General features: G+C 41.8%; 1 protein-coding gene across 1 annotated transcript in view; it reads left to right on the forward strand.

Moving 5' to 3' along the window:
• Positions 1–19,295, forward strand: part of Brca1 (breast cancer 1, early onset) — a 99,039-nt gene that overhangs the window by 40,276 nt on the left and 39,468 nt on the right. The window contains exons 12-16 of the mRNA XM_013031946.1: positions 393–549; positions 7,205–7,331; positions 10,575–10,762; positions 13,317–13,588; positions 17,233–17,320. Coding sequence (XP_012887400.1) covers positions 393–549; positions 7,205–7,331; positions 10,575–10,762; positions 13,317–13,588; positions 17,233–17,320 — 832 coding nt within the window. The remainder of the gene's footprint in view (positions 1–392; positions 550–7,204; positions 7,332–10,574; positions 10,763–13,316; positions 13,589–17,232; positions 17,321–19,295) is intronic.

A 19,295-nucleotide genomic window follows, 5' to 3' on the forward strand; every position in this document is an offset into this window, starting at 1 on the left:
GTGAGACTCCTATCTCCAATAAACTTCTAGAAAACCGGAAGTGGCACTGTAGCTCAAGTGGTAGAGCGCTCGCCTTGAGCTGAAGAGCTGAGGGACAGCGCCCAGGCCCAGAGTTCAAGACCCACAACCGACAAAAAAAAAGAATATCATAATAAAGCAAGTCTATTTGGGAGAATAGAGTATTCCCTTCTCCCACAACATCATTTTGAAATAATTTACAGCTGTTAATTGTATGAATATGGTTGGATTAAAGGAAATTCAACCAGAACTCATAATTCCATACTAGATGATTTTATTTCCCATGTTAAAATTAATTGGTATGACCTATTTTCACTATATGGCAAGTTTCTCAAAGCATATAACTTCCTTGGTATTCTTTTTTGTTTTTGCAGCAGAAGCATATTATGAAAGATAACCTGAAAAAGATCCAGCAGGAAATGGCCCATCTAGAAGCTGTGCTACAGCAGCACAAGAGCCAGCAACTTCCCGCCAGCTCCACTTCCCTCCTAGCTAACTATTGTGGACCAGAACAAAACGTATCAGGAAAAGGTTTGTAATATTGGCCAGATGCCAACATCTTAAAAATAATTCTTTCATTGGGCACCAGAGGCTCACACCTATAATCCTAGCTACTCAGGAGACTGAGAGCTGAGGATCGCAGTTCAAAGCCAGCCCAGGCAGGGAAATCTGGGATACTCTTATCTCCAGTAAAGTACTCAGAAAAAGCCAGAAGTGTCCACATGGCTCAAGAGGTAGATAGAGTCTTGAGCACAGGGAAGCTCAGGGACAGAACCCAGGACCTGAGTTCAAAACCCAAGACCACAAAACAAAACACAATTCTTCCTCTCCTTAATTGTTTACTTCTTCTGAAGAACAAGGACCTAGTTCCGACTTGAAGTACCGAGATTTGAACTCTAGCCCTCTCTTGCTAGGTGGTAACTATTTCTCTAACCTTGTTGTACACTAGTTTTGGGATAGGGTCCTGCTTGCTGCCAGGGCATGCTCCTGACCCAAGATCTGTATACTTTTAGATTTCCCAGGCATTTCTAGGAAGTCTACCTTCTCTCTGTGGAGACAGCCTCAAGGACCATCCTGCCTGTCTAGCCTAACATTAAAATTCTCCCATTGTCAGCTTCTCACCCATCTTTGAGTGGCAGGAGCAGGTCATTGCACCTAGCCATAGGTTGAAAAGGAGTCTCATAGTACCTTTCTGCAGGCTAGCATCTGAACTCTGAACTTCCCATTTTTAGCCTCCCAAGTAGATAGGATTACAAGCATAAGCAACTGGCCTCCAGATTAGATCCAACATTTTCTGGTCTCTGCTCAGTACATATTTACTGAGTCACCCCATGGATAATTTGAGAGACTTAGTCTTAGTGCCTGGTTATAACTCATGTACCATTCACAGGACCTCAAGACCTTCCTGTCACTGCCAAAGCACCTATAATGCAGAGATGCTGTGTGGAGCTCATAGGAGAGACAGACAACATCCACTGGGTATAATAGGGGATATTAATAGTAGACATAGAATCTAGTAGATTCACAAAGCCATTAGAAAATTAAACAGTAGGACATACATATTCCTTATAGCACTAGTGGTCTACCACAAAGATGAAATTGACCTACTTTTGGATTTATAGAAAGATATCTTCTACTTCAACAACTGCACTTTGAGTTTTCAGTTAGCGAACTAGCATACCAGGTAGGGGACCTCCCAGGGGGAGCTGGGTGCTTAGAAACAGGCAAAGTGCTCCTCACAACCCTTTCAGTGAGCCCTAACTGACTATCTTAGGGTTAAAGTTCCTTCTTCAGCACTGCCTTCCACTGTCCACTAGGAGCTCCAAGTCCTACCTTTGACTCTTTGTAGGAACTTTGGTCTGTTTATTATCTAGAACTGTGGTCTTGGTCCCCACAGGTGCCTTGAGTGTAGAAAAACAGTAACTCATGCATGAAAAGCTAAGGACTCTGTTGCTATGGCAGTATGTCAAAATGTATTTGTTTAAATGCTTTCTTTGTAACTGCATCTTCATTTAGTTCATCTGGAGGCTAATGAAGATGCCTGTCCACAGTACAGCTCTCTTTGGGGTGCTTTTACAGTCTTAATTCCTAAAACAGACTGGACTTTCAGTGCTAACACACAAGATATGAAATGTACTGTCTGGCTCTGAATAGCTGTCTAAATCTATCTCATCTTTGGCGTACATTGTGTGTTGATTTTTTTTCCCTAAAGATTTATAGATTAAAATGTTTCTTTGTAAAACAAACAAATGTTGCTTTGTAGCTTCATTTCTGAAATATTTTGAACATCAATTTAATACCAACTCATATTTTGAGCTTTTTTTTTTTCCTTACCTTAATGTGAGTGTTAATTGACATGCCAGTGAATTTCTTAATTCTAAGAAAAAGGTATTATTTACCTCCTGCTATCCCCATGACTGACTTTCTTTCCTGGTACTAAGGCTTGAACTGAGCCTCACACTTATTTTTTGCTTTTTGCTCAAGGCTAGCTAGCACTCTACCACTTTGAGCCATAGCTCCACTTCTGTTTTTTTAGTGGTTGATTGGAGAGAAGAATCTTAGGAACTTTCTTGCCCAGGCTGCTTTGAATCACAATTCTCAGAGCTCAACCTCTTGAGTAGCTAGGATTACAGGCATGAGCCACCAGTACTTTGGCTTTTTTTGGGGTTTTTTTTGGCTTTTTTGATCATTGTGTGCTCTACCATTTGAGCCATGGGAATAAGAGTCTCACAGACTTTTCTGCCTGCACTGGCTTCAAATCTTAATCCTCAGACTCAGCCTCCTGATTAAAGGTATGAGCCACAGCACCTGGTTTACAGATGACATATTTTTTTAGTAGACTTCTCATTTTGGAATAATTTTAGGTTTACAGAAAAAGTGCAGTGATAGTACAGGATGTTCCCCCACACTGCCATGCCCGGTTTGTTTCTCCCTGATATCTTAGATTATCATGATACTTTTATCAAGGTAAGAAATCAACATTAGGCTGGGTGTCTCATGTGGCTCATGCCTATAATCCTAGCTGTTCAGGAGGCTGAGATCTGAGGTAGGCCTCAGACCGTTATCCTCATAGCTAGAACTATAGATATGTACCATTGTGTCTGAGTTATTGATTGTTATGGAAACGATTCATTAAAATTTCCACCACATTGTCCTTAAAACATAATCTCCATTTCCTGAATAGCTGAGATTACAGGATTGAACCACTATGCCTAGCTGAATCTTGCATTTTTTTTAATTAATTTATTTTTATTTTTAATTTTATTTTTTGTCAGTTGTGGGGTTTGAGCTCTGGGCCTGGGTGCTGTCCCTGAGCTCTTCAGCTCAAGGCTAGTACTCTACCACTTGAGCCACAGAACCACTTCCAGTTTTTCTGGTGGTTTATTAGAGATAAGAGTCTCATGGACTTTCCTGCCCAGGCTGGCTTTGAACCTCAGTCCTCAGATCTCAGCCTCTAAGTAGCTAGGATTACAGGCATGAACCACCACCAGCACCTGGCTTAATTTATTTTTTAAATTTTTATTTATTTGTTTGTTTGTTTTGGAGGTACTGGAGTTTGAACTTAGGGCTTTATAATTACACTTTGCTTTCAGCCTGGATCTAGTATTCCTAAAGGTAATAAAAATCCCCTAATTAAAGTCTTTATATTAGTGTCCTGCTCTTCAGCATAGATCTTCCTACTGTTTGTCTAAGGATCATTCCTAAGCCTGCAAAATATTTGGGTACAAATGTGTATATTTACTCATTGCAGATTATGTATGTTTTTATAGATTAAGCTATTTCATATCAGGTACTACTATGTTTGTCATTCAAAAAGCAAATACTAGCTTTTGTGAGATCATGGCCCATTACAGTGCAAGTGATTTTTCTGACATGTTTGAGCTTTTCTATCCTGCAGATATGTTTGTTCTTGTAAGCACTTGCTAAAAATCTCCAGTCCATTTCATTATGGGTTCTATATTTTGTAATTTGTCACTTCTTAGTATTTCTTCGCTTCTAACTCAATGTCTTTTCCTTGATTCTTCCCAATACCTTCCACGATGCTTAGCACAAATTAGGTAGTCAATACATTTATTGAATGCTTGATCTGATGCTTATTCCATATCCTTAAAGAATATAACTTGTTGACATATCTAGAAGACAGAATGACCTGCAGGAGACGTTAGTATTGTTTTGGAGCTAAGCTCTATATCCCTGTGTTATATTCTGCTAACCCAGCCTACAGGTAAATCATCATCTCTGAAGGCCTGGATTGGGCTTGCTGTTCAGAAAATGAACAGGAGAATGAAAAGGAGAGAAAAAGAAATTTGGATGTGTTCTGTCAAGACTTTTGTGTGTGTGTCTGAAGTTGGAATTCGGTGTCTTGGGCTAGCTAGGCAAGCAATCTACTTCTGACTCAAACCTCTAGTCTAAGCAAAGTCTTGCCACATATCCTAGGCTGGCCATGAACCTTCATTCCTCCTGCCTCAGTTCCTTATCCCAGTGCTAGGACTATAAACATATACCAGTATACCCCAGTTGAGCAGAAAAGCCTTGATATTTTGTTTTTTATTTTTATTTTTTGTTGGTTATAGGGACTGAACTCAGCCTGGGCTCTGTCCCTAAACTCTTGCTCAAGGCTAGTGATCTACCACTTGAACCAATTCTGTGTTTCTGGTGATTAATTGGAGATGATAGTCTCACAAACTCTCCTGCTCAGGCTACGTTTGAACTGAGATCCTCTCAGATCTCAGCCTCCTGAGTAGCTAGTATAGGCATGAGCCAGTAGCATCCAGTAACTCAACTCAGGTTAGCTCATTATTCATGCTTGGAGCCTATAGTAATAAGGAATTTATTTGACAAATGTTCTTGTGATAGAATAACGTGTGTGTGTGTGTGTGTGTGTGGTGTGTGTGTGTGTGTGTGTGTGTGTGTGTGTGTGTGTGTGTGTTGCTGAGGCTTGAACCTGGATCCTCAAACAGGCTACAACTAGCTCAGCTGTATCATAAGCTAAACACCCTCCCCTACTATTTTGTGTGTGTGTGTGTGCACACGTGCACACACACACACACAAAATAGTAGGGGAGGGTGTTCTGGGGCTTGATCTCCGGGTTTGGGCACTGTTCCTAAGATTTTGTGCTCAAGACTAGTGCTCTACCAGTGAGTCAAGGCTCTGCTTCCCACTTTTTGGAAGTTTATTGGAGATAAGCACTCAGGGGCTTTCCTGTTGGGCTGGCTTCAAGCTCAATCCTTGGTTCTCAGCCCCCTGAGTAGCTAGGGTTACAGGCATAAGCCATTGGTGCCACTATTTTTTTTTTTTTTTGGCAGTCCTGGGGCTTGAGCTCAGAGCCTGGGCTCAGCGCCCAGGCCCAGAGTTCAGGCCCACTACTGGACCCCCCCAAAAAAAAAAAAGAAAGATAAGTAACTCAGGAAATCAATAGTTATTTTCCCCCAGGTCCTCCCTGTTTTAAAAAAATATATCTTTAATTAATAGAACGTTTTGTTTAAATTTTCTGCCTTGATTTATGGATTTTTTTTTAATATTTTTTTGGTCCGGTCATGGGGCCTGAACTCTGGGCCTGGGCGCTGTCCCTTAGCTCTTCAGCTCAAGGGTAGCGCTCTACCACTTGAGCTACAGCGCCACTTCCGGCATTTTTTCTTTTGGCTTATGTGGTGCTGGGGAATCGAACCCAGGGCCTCAGGCATGCAAGGCAAGTGCTCTACCACTGAGCCACCTTCCCAGCCCCGATTTATGGATTTTTTATTTATTTATTTTGCCAGTCATGGTGCCTGAACTCTGGGCCTGGGCACTGTGCCTCAGCTCTTCAGCTCAAGGCTAGTGCTCTACCACTTGAGCCACAGCACCATTTCCAGCTTTTTCTGCTTATGTGGTGCTGAGGAATCGAACCCAGGGCCTCATGCATGCAAGGCAAGCACTCTACCACTGAGCCACCTTCCCAGCCCTGAACATTAATTCTTTGTATGTAACATTAGTTCCTTGTGTTTGTTTTTGTGTGTATGTGTAGATATGTGTAGATATATGAGGGTTTGTTTATTTGGGGGTGCTATTAATTGAGACAAGTAAAATGGCACCTGTGTTTGTATTTTCTTTCTCAAGACTCTCCTGCTTTTCCACATATGTAAAAATTTATTTTTTTATTTTATTTATTTTTTTTGGAGGGGGTCCGGTCTTGGGGCCTGAACTCTGGGCCTGGGCGCTATCCCTCAGCTCTTCAGCTCAAGGCTAGTGCTCTACCACTTGAGCCACAGCACCACTTCCGGGTTTTTTCTTTTTGCTTATGTGGTGCAGGGCACTGGTGGCTCATGCCTGTAATCTTAGCTACTCAGGAGGCTAAGATCTGAGGATCATGGTACAAAGCTAGCATGGGCAGGAAACTCTGTGAGATTCTTGTTTCCATTTAACCACCAGAAAATCAGAAGTAGCACTGTGGCTGAAAGTGGTAGAGTGCTAGCCTTGATCAAAAAGAACGCAGGGACAGCACCCAGACTTCAGAGTTCAAGCCGTGACTGACAACAACAAGAAAGAAAGAAAGAAAACCAAAGAAAGTGCTAGAAGTAAAAGTGTGGCTCAAGTGGTAGAATACTAATCTTGAGTGAAAAAGGCAAGCAAGAATGTGAGGCCCTGAGTTTATGCTCTAGTACCAGCCCCTGCACACAAAAAATGAACCAGTCTGCCGGGTGCCGGTGGCTCACGCCTATAATCCTAGCTATTCAGGAGGCTGAGATCTTAGGATCATGGTTCAAAGCCAGCCCGGGCAGGAAAGACTGTGAGACTCCTAGCTCCAATAAACCACTAGAAAACTAGAAGTGGCACTATAGCTCAAGTGGTAGAGCACTTGCCTTGAGCTGAAGAGCTGAGGGACAGCACCCACGCCCAGAGTTCAAGCCCCACAACTGACAAAAAAAAAAAAAAGAAACCAATCTGATTGTCACAGATTGCTGCTTCTAAAATCAATAACTTGAGTGCCCTGTTGGATTCATGTAAATCCCTGTACTCCAAGGCTGAAGCAAGAGGATCAAAAGTTTAAGGCCAATGTATGCTAGACGGCATGTTCCAGAACAGGCTGAGCATGTGAGACCTTGTCTCAATAAACAGCAAAGACAAAAATCAGTATCCTCACCTGAATTATCACCCTTAGGACAAAGAAGTAAAGTTGATTTCTTTGTTTTCTCATTCCCTTTAAAGCAGTTTTAACTCCAGAGAAAAATAATGGACATCCTCTAAGCCAAACTCGAAAAGCCTTTTCTGCTGATGAGTTCCAAGTATCTCCAGATAGTTCCACCAGTAAAAATAAAGAACTAGGAGTGGAAAGGTAAGAATATCAAGTTGATGGTAATATCTCCTAACATTAAACTCCAGCTAATTTCCCTCCCCATTTTATACAGAGACATCTAATTCCTAGAACACTTCCTTTATTTAATTGGGTATAGGCTTTCTGGACCTGTACGTGGAATAAGCTACTACATGAGAAATGTGCAATTAGACCTGTCTTTTCTGAAGGTCACAAGAAAATACAAGAGAACTACAACTGAAGCAAGCCTGGAGGCTAATGGACTTTCCCCAGTCAACCCTTGCCCTAATGGGAATGTTTGCCTCTAGAAAAGGATTATCTGATTTATTCCAGAAAAAATATTCAGAACATCCTCCAAGAACTTTGTAACAATATATTTTATTTTCTTACTTTTATTTTTGTTCTGCACTCAGGGTCTGGCCACTATTTTTTGAGGGTTTTTTTTGCCGTTTGTGGGTTTGAACTCTGGGCCAGGGCGTTGTCCTTCAGCTCTTCAGCTCAGGGCTAGCACTCTACCACTTGAACCACAGCACCACTTCCGGTTTTCTGGTAGTTTATTGGAGATGAGAGTCTCAAGGTCTTTCCTGCCCGGGCTGGCTTTGACTAGCCATCCTCAGATCTCAGCCTCCTGAATAGGTAGGATTGCAGGTGTGAGCCACTGGTACCCAGCTTTTTTTTTTTTTAATTGCCAGTCCTGGGACTTGGATTTAGGGCCTGGACACTGTCCCTGAGCTTCTTTTGCTCAAGGCTAGTGCTATACCACTTGAACCACAATGCCACTTCTGACCTTTTCTGTTTATGAGGTACTGAGGAATTGAACAGTTCTGGCCTTTTCTGTTTATATAGTACTGAGGAATCAAAAACCAAAAAAAAAAAAATCTACCACTAAGCCACATCCCCAGCCCTTTCTGAGCTTTTTTGCTCAAAGCTAATGTACCATTTAAGCCATTGCTCCAGTTCCAGCTTTTTGGTGGTGATGTAGACATAAGAGTCTCATGTACTTTCCTGCCCGAGATGGCTTTGAGTCATAATCCTTAGTTCTTAGCCTCTTGAGTAACTAGAATTACAGGTGTAAGCCACCAGTACCTGGCAAGGATTTGTTTATATACTTGTTTATTTATGCTGGTACTAGGGCTTGAACTCAGGGCTTAAGTGCTGTCGCCAGCTGGCTTTGAACTGTGATCTTCAGAGCTCAGCCTCCTTAGTAGCTTGAATACAAGCATGAGCCACTGGAATTAAGGATTTATTTTTGAGGCTAGAGTTCTATGTGGCATTGTGTTGTGGTAAAGAGGGAAAAGAGCTGACTTCCATTGGCACTAAAGCCATGTTTAGAGGTAATGATGTCATTGGTATGGTTTAATCAATAAGCTAAATGAGCCTTTCAAATTATTTTTCTTTATCCTAAAACCTTCACACTAAACCTGTTCCCTCTACTAGACTACTTGGAGTAACAGTTAGGACTTACTCTACTTCAATCCATAGAGCCTTCCTTTAATATCTAACATATAATAAACACCCAATAATTGTGCCAGGCATGGTGGTACCTGTGTATAATCCCATCACCTTGTTTGAAAAAGTAATGATTTTTGAGTTAATGATGCATCTCTGAGACCCTTTAAGCCTATTGATAGTTACTTATTTTGCACATTTGGAGGAGGGGAGGACCTATGCTTGAACCTAAGGGCCTAATACTGTCCTTGAGCTTTTTTTGCTCAAGGCTAGTGCTCTACCACTTGAGCTCTACTTCCAGCATTTTGAGTAGTTTACTTGAGATAAGAGTCTCATAAACTTGCCGGGCGCTGGTGGCTCACGCCTGTAATCCTACCTACTCAGGAGGCTGAGATCTGAGGATCGCGGTTCAAAGCCAGCCCCGGGCAGGAGAGACCGTGAGACTCCTATCTCCAATAAACCACTAGAAAACCAGAAGTGGCGCTGTAGCTCAAGTGGTAGAGGCTCGCCTTGAGCTGAAGAGCTGAGGGACAGTGCCCAGGCCCAGAGTTCAAGCCCTATGACGGAAAAAAAAAAAAAAAAGAGTCTCATAAACTTAACTGCCTGGGCTGGCTTCAAGCTGTTATCCTAAGATCTCAGCCTCCTGAACACCTTGTGTTATAGGTGAGAGCCACCAGCGCTGGCTATTATTTTTTGTTTGTTTGTTTATTTGTTTCTTATGGGTCGTGAGGCTTGAACTCTAGGCATTGGCGCTGTCCCTCAGCTCTTCAGCTCAAAGCTAGCGTTCTACCACTTGAACCATAGCGCCACTTCTGGTTTTCTGGTGGCTTATCGGAGATAAGAATATCATGGACTTTTCTGCCCAGGCTGGCTTTGAACTACAATTCTCAAATGTCAGCCTCCTGAGTAGCTAGGATTATAGGCATGAGCCACAGGTGCCCAGCCATTCCTCTAGTATTTCAGGTGTTTAACAATATGTAAAAGCAGCTGGGGGCTGGGAAGGTGGCTCAGTGGTAGAGTGCTTGCCTTGCATGCATGAGGCCCTGGGTTCGATTCCTCAGCACCATATAAACAGAAAAAGAAAAAGCTGAAAGTGGCGCTGTGGCTCAAGTGGTAGAGCGCTAGCCTTGAGCTGAAGAGCTGAGGGACAGCACCCAGGCCCAGAGTTCAAGCCCCATGGCCAGCAAAAAAAAAAATAATTAAATAATAGAGGAACTACTTAGTGCATTTACTTTCTAACAATATTTAATAGTTTGGGTTTTTTTTCTTGTAGTGGTAGGGTTCAAACCAAGGCGTCACACATGCTTTGGGAAGTGCTCTTCCACTGAACATAGGTGGCATAGGTTCTCTACCCACCCCTGATAGTTGGCTTTCATATTCAATCGGCCCAGACAGTAAAAGGCTAATTAATGATAAGATGATTCTTCCCAAACTGGTGGAAAGAATAAGTGTTTAGATGTCAACATTAATCATCTAGCTTTATAAGAAGTCTGACACCTCCATTTAGGCTCAAGTACAAAAGTGCATAGGGTTTGGTGAGTGGCAGTGGATATTTGGGCAGAAATTGCTGACAAGGGTTTTAAGTATCTGGGAGATACACTGCCTCAGACCAGCCCCTAGGAGAGATATGTCAGCCATGATATGTTGATTGGCTGCATGAATCCAGATGCCTAGGCTGTCACTGGGCTCTTCTTTGTTCATCACTTCATATCTCTGACAGGGAGCTCTTTCACTTATGCTTTGTCTGCCGTGGGATTCTGACTAGTTCTTTTAGAACTGGTAGTAATAGTTTTCTCTTTTCATCTGTCTTTTCAGGACTTCCCCATCAAAGACCCAGTTGGTAGATAGTAGTGGGTCTGTGCACTACCTATCTACCAGGCTTCAGAATAGAAACTTCCCATCTCAAAGGGAGCTTGTGGTGATTGATCTGGAGGAGGAACAGCTGGAGAAGTCTCAGCCACCTGACTTAATGGAGCAGTCTTATTTGCCAAAGCAGGACCTAGGTAATACATTTTATCTCCTGTAATTGGAAGTAAGACACTTTTTCTTTACTCTGAGTCCTATATAAAAGATATGCTGGGGGCTGGGAAGGTGGCTCAGTGGTAGAGTGCTTGCCTTGCATGCATGAGGCCCTGGGTTCGATTCCTCAGCACCATATAAACAGAAAAAGCTGGAAGTGGTGCTGTGGTTCAAACGGTAGAGCTTCTGCCTTGAGCTGAAGAGCTGAGAGACAGCTCCTAGGCCCAGAGTTCAGGTCCACAACCGGCAATAAATAAATAAATAAAAGATATGCTGGGATTGGATAGAGTGCTTGTCTACCATGCATGAAGCCTTAGGTTCGATTCCTTGGTACCACAAAACAGAAAAAGCTGGAAGTAGCACTGTGGCTCAAGTGGTAGAGTGCTACCCTTGAGCAAAAAGAAGCTCAGGGACAGTGCCCAAACCCTGAGTTCAAGCCCCACAAGTGACTAAAACAAAAAAATAGACTCTAGTTAGTCAACTTTCCGGTATACAGGTTTATCATTTTTGCTTCTATTATATATAAGCCCATTTAAAAAATAACTTGACTTTTAATCCAAATTTACTTGAAAATTATTGCAGCTGTTAATCTACCTATTGGTTTCACTCTTAGTACGCTCTGAATATTTTACTTTGAAGTCAAGTGTTGGTGGCTCATGCCACCTGGGCTCCTTGGAGGATCTCCCTTTTTGTTTTGTTTTGTTTTTTTGGTCCTTTGTGGGGCTTGAATTCTGGTCCTGGAGACTGTCCCTCATCTCTTTGGCTCAAGGCAAATGCTCTACCACTTGAGCCACAGTGCCACTTCTGGTTTTCTGGTGGTTAATTGGAGATGAGTCTCATAGACTTAACTGCCCAAGCTGGCTTTGAACCATGATCCTCAGATCTCAGCCTCCTGATTATTACAGGAGTGAGCCACCAGCGCCTGGCTTGGAGGATCTCCCTTTGAGGCCAGCCCAGGCAGAAAAGTCCTTGAGACTCTGTCTCCAAAATATCAAGAAAAAAAACCTGGGCCAGGGGGTAGTTGAAGTGCTATCCTTGAACTGAGGAAGCATAAGACCCTGAATTCAATCCTCAGTACCTCAGAAAAATAAAATAAATATTTTACTTCAACTGTTAGATAAGCATTCTAAGGCCCTAGAATAGTTTTAGGTCTGTCCTTTATTGAATAATGAGTCAAATCCCAAAGCAGGCTCTTTTTTTCTATGAATTAATGAATATAAATGACTGTTTTATGTCTTGTAAATCACTTGTAATGATTAATATATTTTATGGCATGTAAATCAAAGTTTTAATCAGTAAAAAATTTAATTAATACTTAATATACATTATCATAAAAGGCTCTATTTGGCATCAAATGTGGTATTTGGTCATGTTCATTAGTTCATTTTAGGAATCTTTTTCCTTTTACTCAGCTCCACCCTTGATAGAATGACATTTTCTGAGCTGTTTCAAAGATGTCATAGAGGGCTGGGATGTAGCTCAGTGGCAAAGCGCTTGCCTAGCAAGCGCAACGTCCTGGGTTCGATCCCCAGTACCAAAAAAGAAAAGACAAAAAAAATACAGTTAAAAAAAAAAAACCCAAACAAAGATGTCATAGAAAAATAAAAGTATCTGTCATAGTTTTCAGCCTTTTTTCCTTTCCTTATGAAAGTTCTACATGACTATTGCCAAAAAGAATTGTATAATATAGAAAATACAAAATAAGAATCTTTAAAATTGCCTATGTTCCTGCCAGTTAACAATAAGATATTGCTATTTCTTCAGTCATTTTGCTTATTTTTAGAATACAGAATCAATCTGGGCATAGTGGTACACATCTATAGTCCCAGCTACTCGGGAAGCAGAAGCAATAGGATTGCTTCAGTCCATGAACTTTAGGCTGGTCTAAGCCTCAGTTAGTCAATCTAAATATAAAGTCATGTTAAATATTTCTTAGCTATCATCTTAAAATATTTATTTTACTGCTCACTATAAGGAGTGAAAAACTACTCAATTAAATGTATCATTTAATGTCATGTTGGATATTTAGATCATTTCTAAAATTGTGTTATTATAAATAGTAGGAAGGAAATATCCAATGACTACCTTTGCATACATCTTCTATTTCCTCAAGATGCATTTCTTTATTTCTTTTTCTTCTTTTTTGTCGGTCATGGGGCCTGAACTCTGGGCTTGGGCCCAGTCCCTCAGCTCTTCAGCTCAAGGCTAGCACTCTACCATATGAGCCACAGCGCCACTTGCAGCTTTTTCGGCTTATGTGGTGCTGAGGAATCGAACCCAGGGTCTCATACATACAAGGCAAGCACTCTACCACTGAGCCACCTTCCCAGCCCCCTCAGGATTCATTTCTAAAATTAAAACTGCTGAATAAAAGTGTCAACACATGTATTGGCCTTCAGAAAAGTTAAGCCACTGTACTTCCACAGCAGTGGACCCTCTTAACCTCATCGGGTCTATTTCATTCTTATCAGAGACTGGAACCTCCTAATTCAAATTCATTGTTATATTAATGTTAAATTAAACATTTATCCTTTTCAGAGAGAACCCCTGATCTGCAGTCTGGAAACTGCCTCTTCTACAATGAGCCTAAATCTGAACCCCCTAAAGACAGCACTCTAGAGCCAGCTCATGTCTGCGGTTTATCATCCCAATTTCAAGTTGCCCAGTCTGCCAGCAGTCCAGCCGCTGCTCATGGGGACAAAGCAAGGGAAGAGAGAGAGAAGAGAGACAAACCAGAATTGAAGACTTCAACAGCAAAGGTCAACAAAAGAATGTCTATGGTGGTATCAGGCTTGATCCAAAAAGAATTTGTAAGTATATCTAAGTATATTTCTGTAGTCGCTGTGACAGGACAACATACCACAAACTGTTTTATGCAGAGTCTAGCAACAAATAACCTGTGGGAAGAAATCAAGGAAATCAGAAGACGTCTTTGTAATTTAATTTCCATCCCTCATTTCTGAAAAATTGCATCTAGGTAAAGCAAAAATACAAATTCTTGCCTGGTGCTGGTGGCTCACGCCACCTAGCTACTCAGAAGGCTGAGATCTGAGGATCGAGGTTCAAAATCAGCCCAGGCAGGAAAGTCTGTGAGGCTCATCTCCAGTAAACGACTGGAATGCCGGAAGTGGCGCTGTGGCTCAAGTGGTAGAGTGATAGCCTTGAGCTAAAGAGCTGAGGGACAGCACCCAGGCCCAGGGTTCAAGCCCCACAACTGACAAAAAAATAAAATATGTATATATAAATATATATATATATATATATAAATTCCTAAAATATATTTAATTATGAAAACAATTAGTAAATCGTAACAAAAAAATGGTTTACCTGGGAATATGATCTAAAGCTTTTCAGTTAGCATCAGAATTTTCTTTTTTATCTAAAAAAGCAAGTTGGACTGTCTCAAGTGGTGGAGCACTAGCTTTGAGCAAAAGCAGCTCAGGGCTAGTGCTTAGGCACAGAGTTCAAGCCTCATATGGAAACCAATTTCACCAGAGTTTTAAAAAAATAAAAAGGGTATTGTTTTGTCTTTTGGTTTAAGAAAAAACAAAAACAAAACAAGTAGGTGTAGCTTTCTCTTTCCCTTCTTTTGTATCTGAGTCAGCTTACCAAACTAGTTCCAAGCACGCTGCCAGACAGTGGCATTTTTCCAGTGTTTGTTTGTCTTCATCCTTGCGGGGAAGACAGCTCTTTAATAGCCTGCCCTGTCATTGCTGCCCTATAATACCCTTTGCTATTTAGATTTTGGCATCTCCTTATGCCCCTTGTGCCAGAAATGGGAATTATTTCACATTATAGAAAAATAACTATTAAAATTTTAAGACTCATGGGGCTCAGTGGTAGAGTGCTTGCCTCACATGCATGAGGCCCTGGGTTCGATTCCTCAGCACTTCCTAAACAGAAAAGGCCAGAAGTGGCATTGTGGCTCAAGTGGTAGGGCGCTAGCCTTGAGCTGAAGAGCTCAGGGACAGCGCCCAGGCCTAGAGTTCAAGCCCCATGACCACCAAAAAAAAAAAAAAATTAAGACTCATTAAAATATTAAGACCACTAAACTCTTGTCTCTCCTTAGGCTGTTTGTGGATTTTAGACATCCTGGGAAATTTACTTTTCTTGTAATTTCTTGTTATTAGTATCTGGAAAACAATTGAGTGAGTAATATTTCTTTAAGATATAGTAGCCAGGCACCAGAGGCCTCACACCTATAATCTTGGCTAATCAGGTAGGACATGAACCATTTCTCAGCCTAATTTCATAGGTAGTGACTCAGCATAACAGTCCTTGCTGCCAGATAGGTCCTGCTTTGGACTGAGCAAAGCAAATGAATACAGGCAATAAATGAAAATTGTAAGATGATGGTTGTGAATGTTGTCATCTCACTGCCCATCCCAAGACATCATTTGCTCTGAAAATTCTTATACCTGTGTCTATTTAAATGGCTTTTGATCATTTACCTACACAACTAGAATATCCATTCATTCACTGAAAATTAGCATTCTTTTATGAGTTCAGCTTTTCAGACATGGCTAAAATGGTCTCATCTCTTGCCTTGGGTGGTTCTGAGCTACAGGTTACACTATAAATGTTGTGGGCACATGTTGTCTTTAAACAAGTAAAAGAGGGAAACTTTGAGTTCTATTCAGGCTGGCTATAGTGTGGTAAATTTATGATGAAAGCTGCTGACTTTATTATACATGATTCATTCTGAAGCCTATATTAAGATGATCTTTTCAGCAGTTGCTCTTCCGACTGAACGAACGCTGTTTCAAGGCTGAGATTTCAGCAATTAATCAGTTCAGAATTGCTAATGATCCTGGCAGAGGGCAGTGGCGAAAAGGGAAAATGTCGTTAGCTTCTTTCCATGCCCCATGGCAGTACAGAGTGAGGCAACATGAAAGGAAGATTCTTTGACCTGTACTGCAGGTCAATGGTAGTCTGGATGGCAATGGTTCATAAACGATGGCGCTTAGCAAACAAAACTGTTTACCAAGCAATCGCTACCAGTTATGTCAACTATACTCATAATAGCTCTAATTCATTTTGTTTACTGCCTGTTTGGGTACTGTCCCTGCGCTGCTTTTGCTCAAAGCTACTATTCTACTACTTGAGCTACCGCATCACTTCTAGCTTTTTTTATTTGGTGCTAAGGATTCAAACCCAGGGCTTCATGCGTGCTAGGCAAGCACTCTACCACTAAGCCACATTCCCAGCCCTGACTTTAGTTTTCTTTTGGGAAGAATAGGAGGCTCTTCTACCAGGCACTGATGGCTCATGCCTATAATCCTAACTACTTAGGAGGCTGAGATCTGAGGATTGCAGTTTGAAGCCAGCCTGAGCGGGAGAGTGCTTGAGACTCCTCTCTCTCTCTCTCTCTCTTTCTCTCTCTCTCTCTCTCTCTCTCTCTCTCTCTCCAGTTCTGGGGCTTGAACTCAGGGCCTGGGTACTCTCCCTGAGCTTTTGGTCAAGGCTAGCACTCTACCACTTGAGCTACAGCACCACTTCTGGCTTTTTCTGTTTACATGATACTGAGGAATCAAACCCAGGGTTTCATGCATGCTAGGCAAGCACTCTCCCACTAAGCCACATTCCCAGCCCTGCTTGAGACTCTTATCTCTAATTAACTACCGGAAAACTGGATGTGGTGCTATGGCTCAAAGTAGTAGAGTACTAGCCTTTGACAAAAAGAGCTCAAGGATAGTGCTCAGACCCTGAATTCAAGCCCCACAAACGACTATATATGTAATTATTATAAAATAATAGATATATGGCTCTTTCAGTTCTTCTCCTACAATTTGTATTTTTTGCCCTGCTCTTTAGAATCTTCATCACCTGTATATTTTGTAACTATCAGAGAGTTGAATTTTAAGCCACATAAATCTATAATGTTACCTTTACTTTATACAGTGTAGGCTGATAAAACTGAATGATAGGACAATAGAGTATCACTACACAAAAAACATTTATTAGGGCATCAAATAATGTCTGTTATTAAAGACAAATTAATATTATTTTGAATCTTTGGTTGTAATTCAATGACTGATAGCACTATATTAGATTATATTACAATGTCTCCTTGTGGCTTATACACAGTCTTTATTAAATAATTCATTTTGAGACTTCAAGCCTGTTATTAAAAAGATGTACACTTTCTGAGGAAAATAGACACGAAGCTGGACTAATACTGTAAGCCACATACTTAAGGCAGTTTATCAAACTGTAGTATTTTATTTGTTTTTTGTTTTGTTTTGTTTTTTGCCAGTCATGGGGCCTGAACTCTGGGCTTGGGTGCTGTCCCTCAGCTCTTCAGCTCAAGGCTAGCGCTCTACCACTTGAGCCACAGCACCACTTCTGGCTTTTTCTGTTTATGTGGTGCTGAGGAATCAACTCATGCATGCAAGGCAAGCACTCTACCACTGAGCCACCTTCCCAGCTCCTGTAATATTTTATTTGATTTCAGGTACTTGCACAGAAGTTTGCCAGAAAACACCACATCACTTTAACTAATGCAGTTACTGAAGAGACTACACATGTCGTTATGAAAACAGGTATGTCAAAAACCTTATAGAATATGTTGCATCTGCTGCATAAACCACATGAAAAAGTAAGAATCACGCTGAGCATCCCTAATCTGAAAATCCAAAATCTAGGACTTTTTCACTGTAGACATGACCTCACAAGTAGGAAGTTCCACACCTGATGTCATGTAACAGTTTATACACAAAATGCAGGTATGCTAACTATATTACATAATATACTTGCAAGCACTAGAGGTGACATTCAGTGGTAGAATGCTTAGCTAGCATGCAAAAGACCCTAGGTTTGACCCCTAGCAACATAAGAAATGAAAAATGCTTTTCAGGCATTTCATGGGGCCTGAACTCTGGGCCTGGGTGCTATACCTCAACTCTTCAGCTCAAGGCTATCCGTCTACCATTTGAGCCACAGCACCTCTTCTGACTTTTTCTGCTTATGTGGTGCTGAGGAATCAAGCCCAAGCCTCATGCATGCAAGGCAAGCACTCTACCACTGAGCCACCTTACCAGCCCCTTTTTAGGTTATATTACATAACACATATATAGAACATAAATAAATTTTATGTTAGACATGAGTCTTAGCTCCAAGAATTTGTATATATGCAAATATTCCAAAATTGAAATGTTTCTTTTTTCTTTTTTTGGCCAGTCCTAGGGCTTGAACTCAGGGCCTGGGCACTGACTGTCCCTGAGCCTCTCATGTTCAAGGCTAGTACTCTGTCACTTAAGTCACAACACCACTTCAGCTGTTTCTATTTATATGATATTGAGGAATTGAACCCAGGGTTTCATGCATGCTAGGCAAACACTCTACCACTAAGCCCATTCCCAGCCCCAAAACTGAACTATTTCTTTTGTTTGTTTGTTTGTTTTTTGTTTGGTCATGGGGCTTGAATTCTGGGCCTGAGTGCTGTCCCTTAGCTCTTCAGCTCAAGGCTAGCGCTCTACCACTTGAGCTACAGCACCACTTCCAGTTTTCTGGTGGTTTATTGGGGATAAGAGTTTCACGGACTTTCTTGCCTGGGCTGGCTTTGAACTATGATCCTCAGATCTCAGCCTCCTGAGTAGCTAGGATTACAGGCATGAGCCATCGGCACCCGGCTTAAACTGAACTATTTCCTTTTTTGGGGGGGGGTCCGGTTGTGGGGTCTGAACTCTGGGCCTGAGCACTGTCCCTCAGCTCTTCAGCTCAAGGCTAGCACTCTACTACTTGAGCCATAGCACCACTTCCAGCTTTTTTTTTCTGCTTATGTGGTGCTGAGGAATCGAACCCAGAGCCTCATGCATGCAAGGCAAGCACTCTACCACCGAGCCACCTTCCCAGTCCCTAAACTGAACTATTTCTAAGACACTTATTTCCAAGCATTTCAGATAAGGCATATTCAGTCTGTGTCATGCATAGCACAGATGATCCTCCAGTAGTCAGTCGACTATTACTTTATGGAAGTTTTCCTAGTTTTTTTTTTTTTTTTTCCTTTTCCAGGAGTCCTGGGGCTTACACTCAGGTCCTGGGCTCTGTCTCTGAGCCTCTCTGTGCTCAAGGCTAGCGCTCTACCACTTGTGCCACAGGGCCAATACCAGCTCTTTCTGTTTATGTGGTACTGAGGAATTGAACCCAGGGCTTCATGCATGCTAAGCAAGCATTTTTCTACTAAGCCACATTCCCAGCCCCGATACCCTTGTGCTTTTTTTTGGTTGTAGGCTTGAACTCTGGGCCTGGGTGCTGTCCTTGAATTGAAGAGCTCTCTATGAGCACTCTGCCACTGGAGCCACAGCACCACTTCCAGTTTTCTGGTGGTTAATTGGAGATAAGAGTCTCACGGATGGGGCTGGGAAGGTGGCTCAGTGGTAGAGCGCTTACCTTGCATGCCTGAGGCCCTGGGTTTGATTCCTCAGCCCCACATAAGCCAAAAAGAAAAAAGCCAAAGTGGTGCTGTGGCTCAAATGGTAGAGCACTAGCCTTGAGCTAAAGAGCTGAGGGACAGCG

The sequence above is a fragment of the Dipodomys ordii genome, unplaced genomic scaffold (assembly GCF_000151885.1).
Source record: "Dipodomys ordii isolate 6190 unplaced genomic scaffold, Dord_2.0 Scaffold147, whole genome shotgun sequence".
Classification (NCBI taxonomy): Eukaryota; Metazoa; Chordata; class Mammalia; order Rodentia; family Heteromyidae; genus Dipodomys; species Dipodomys ordii.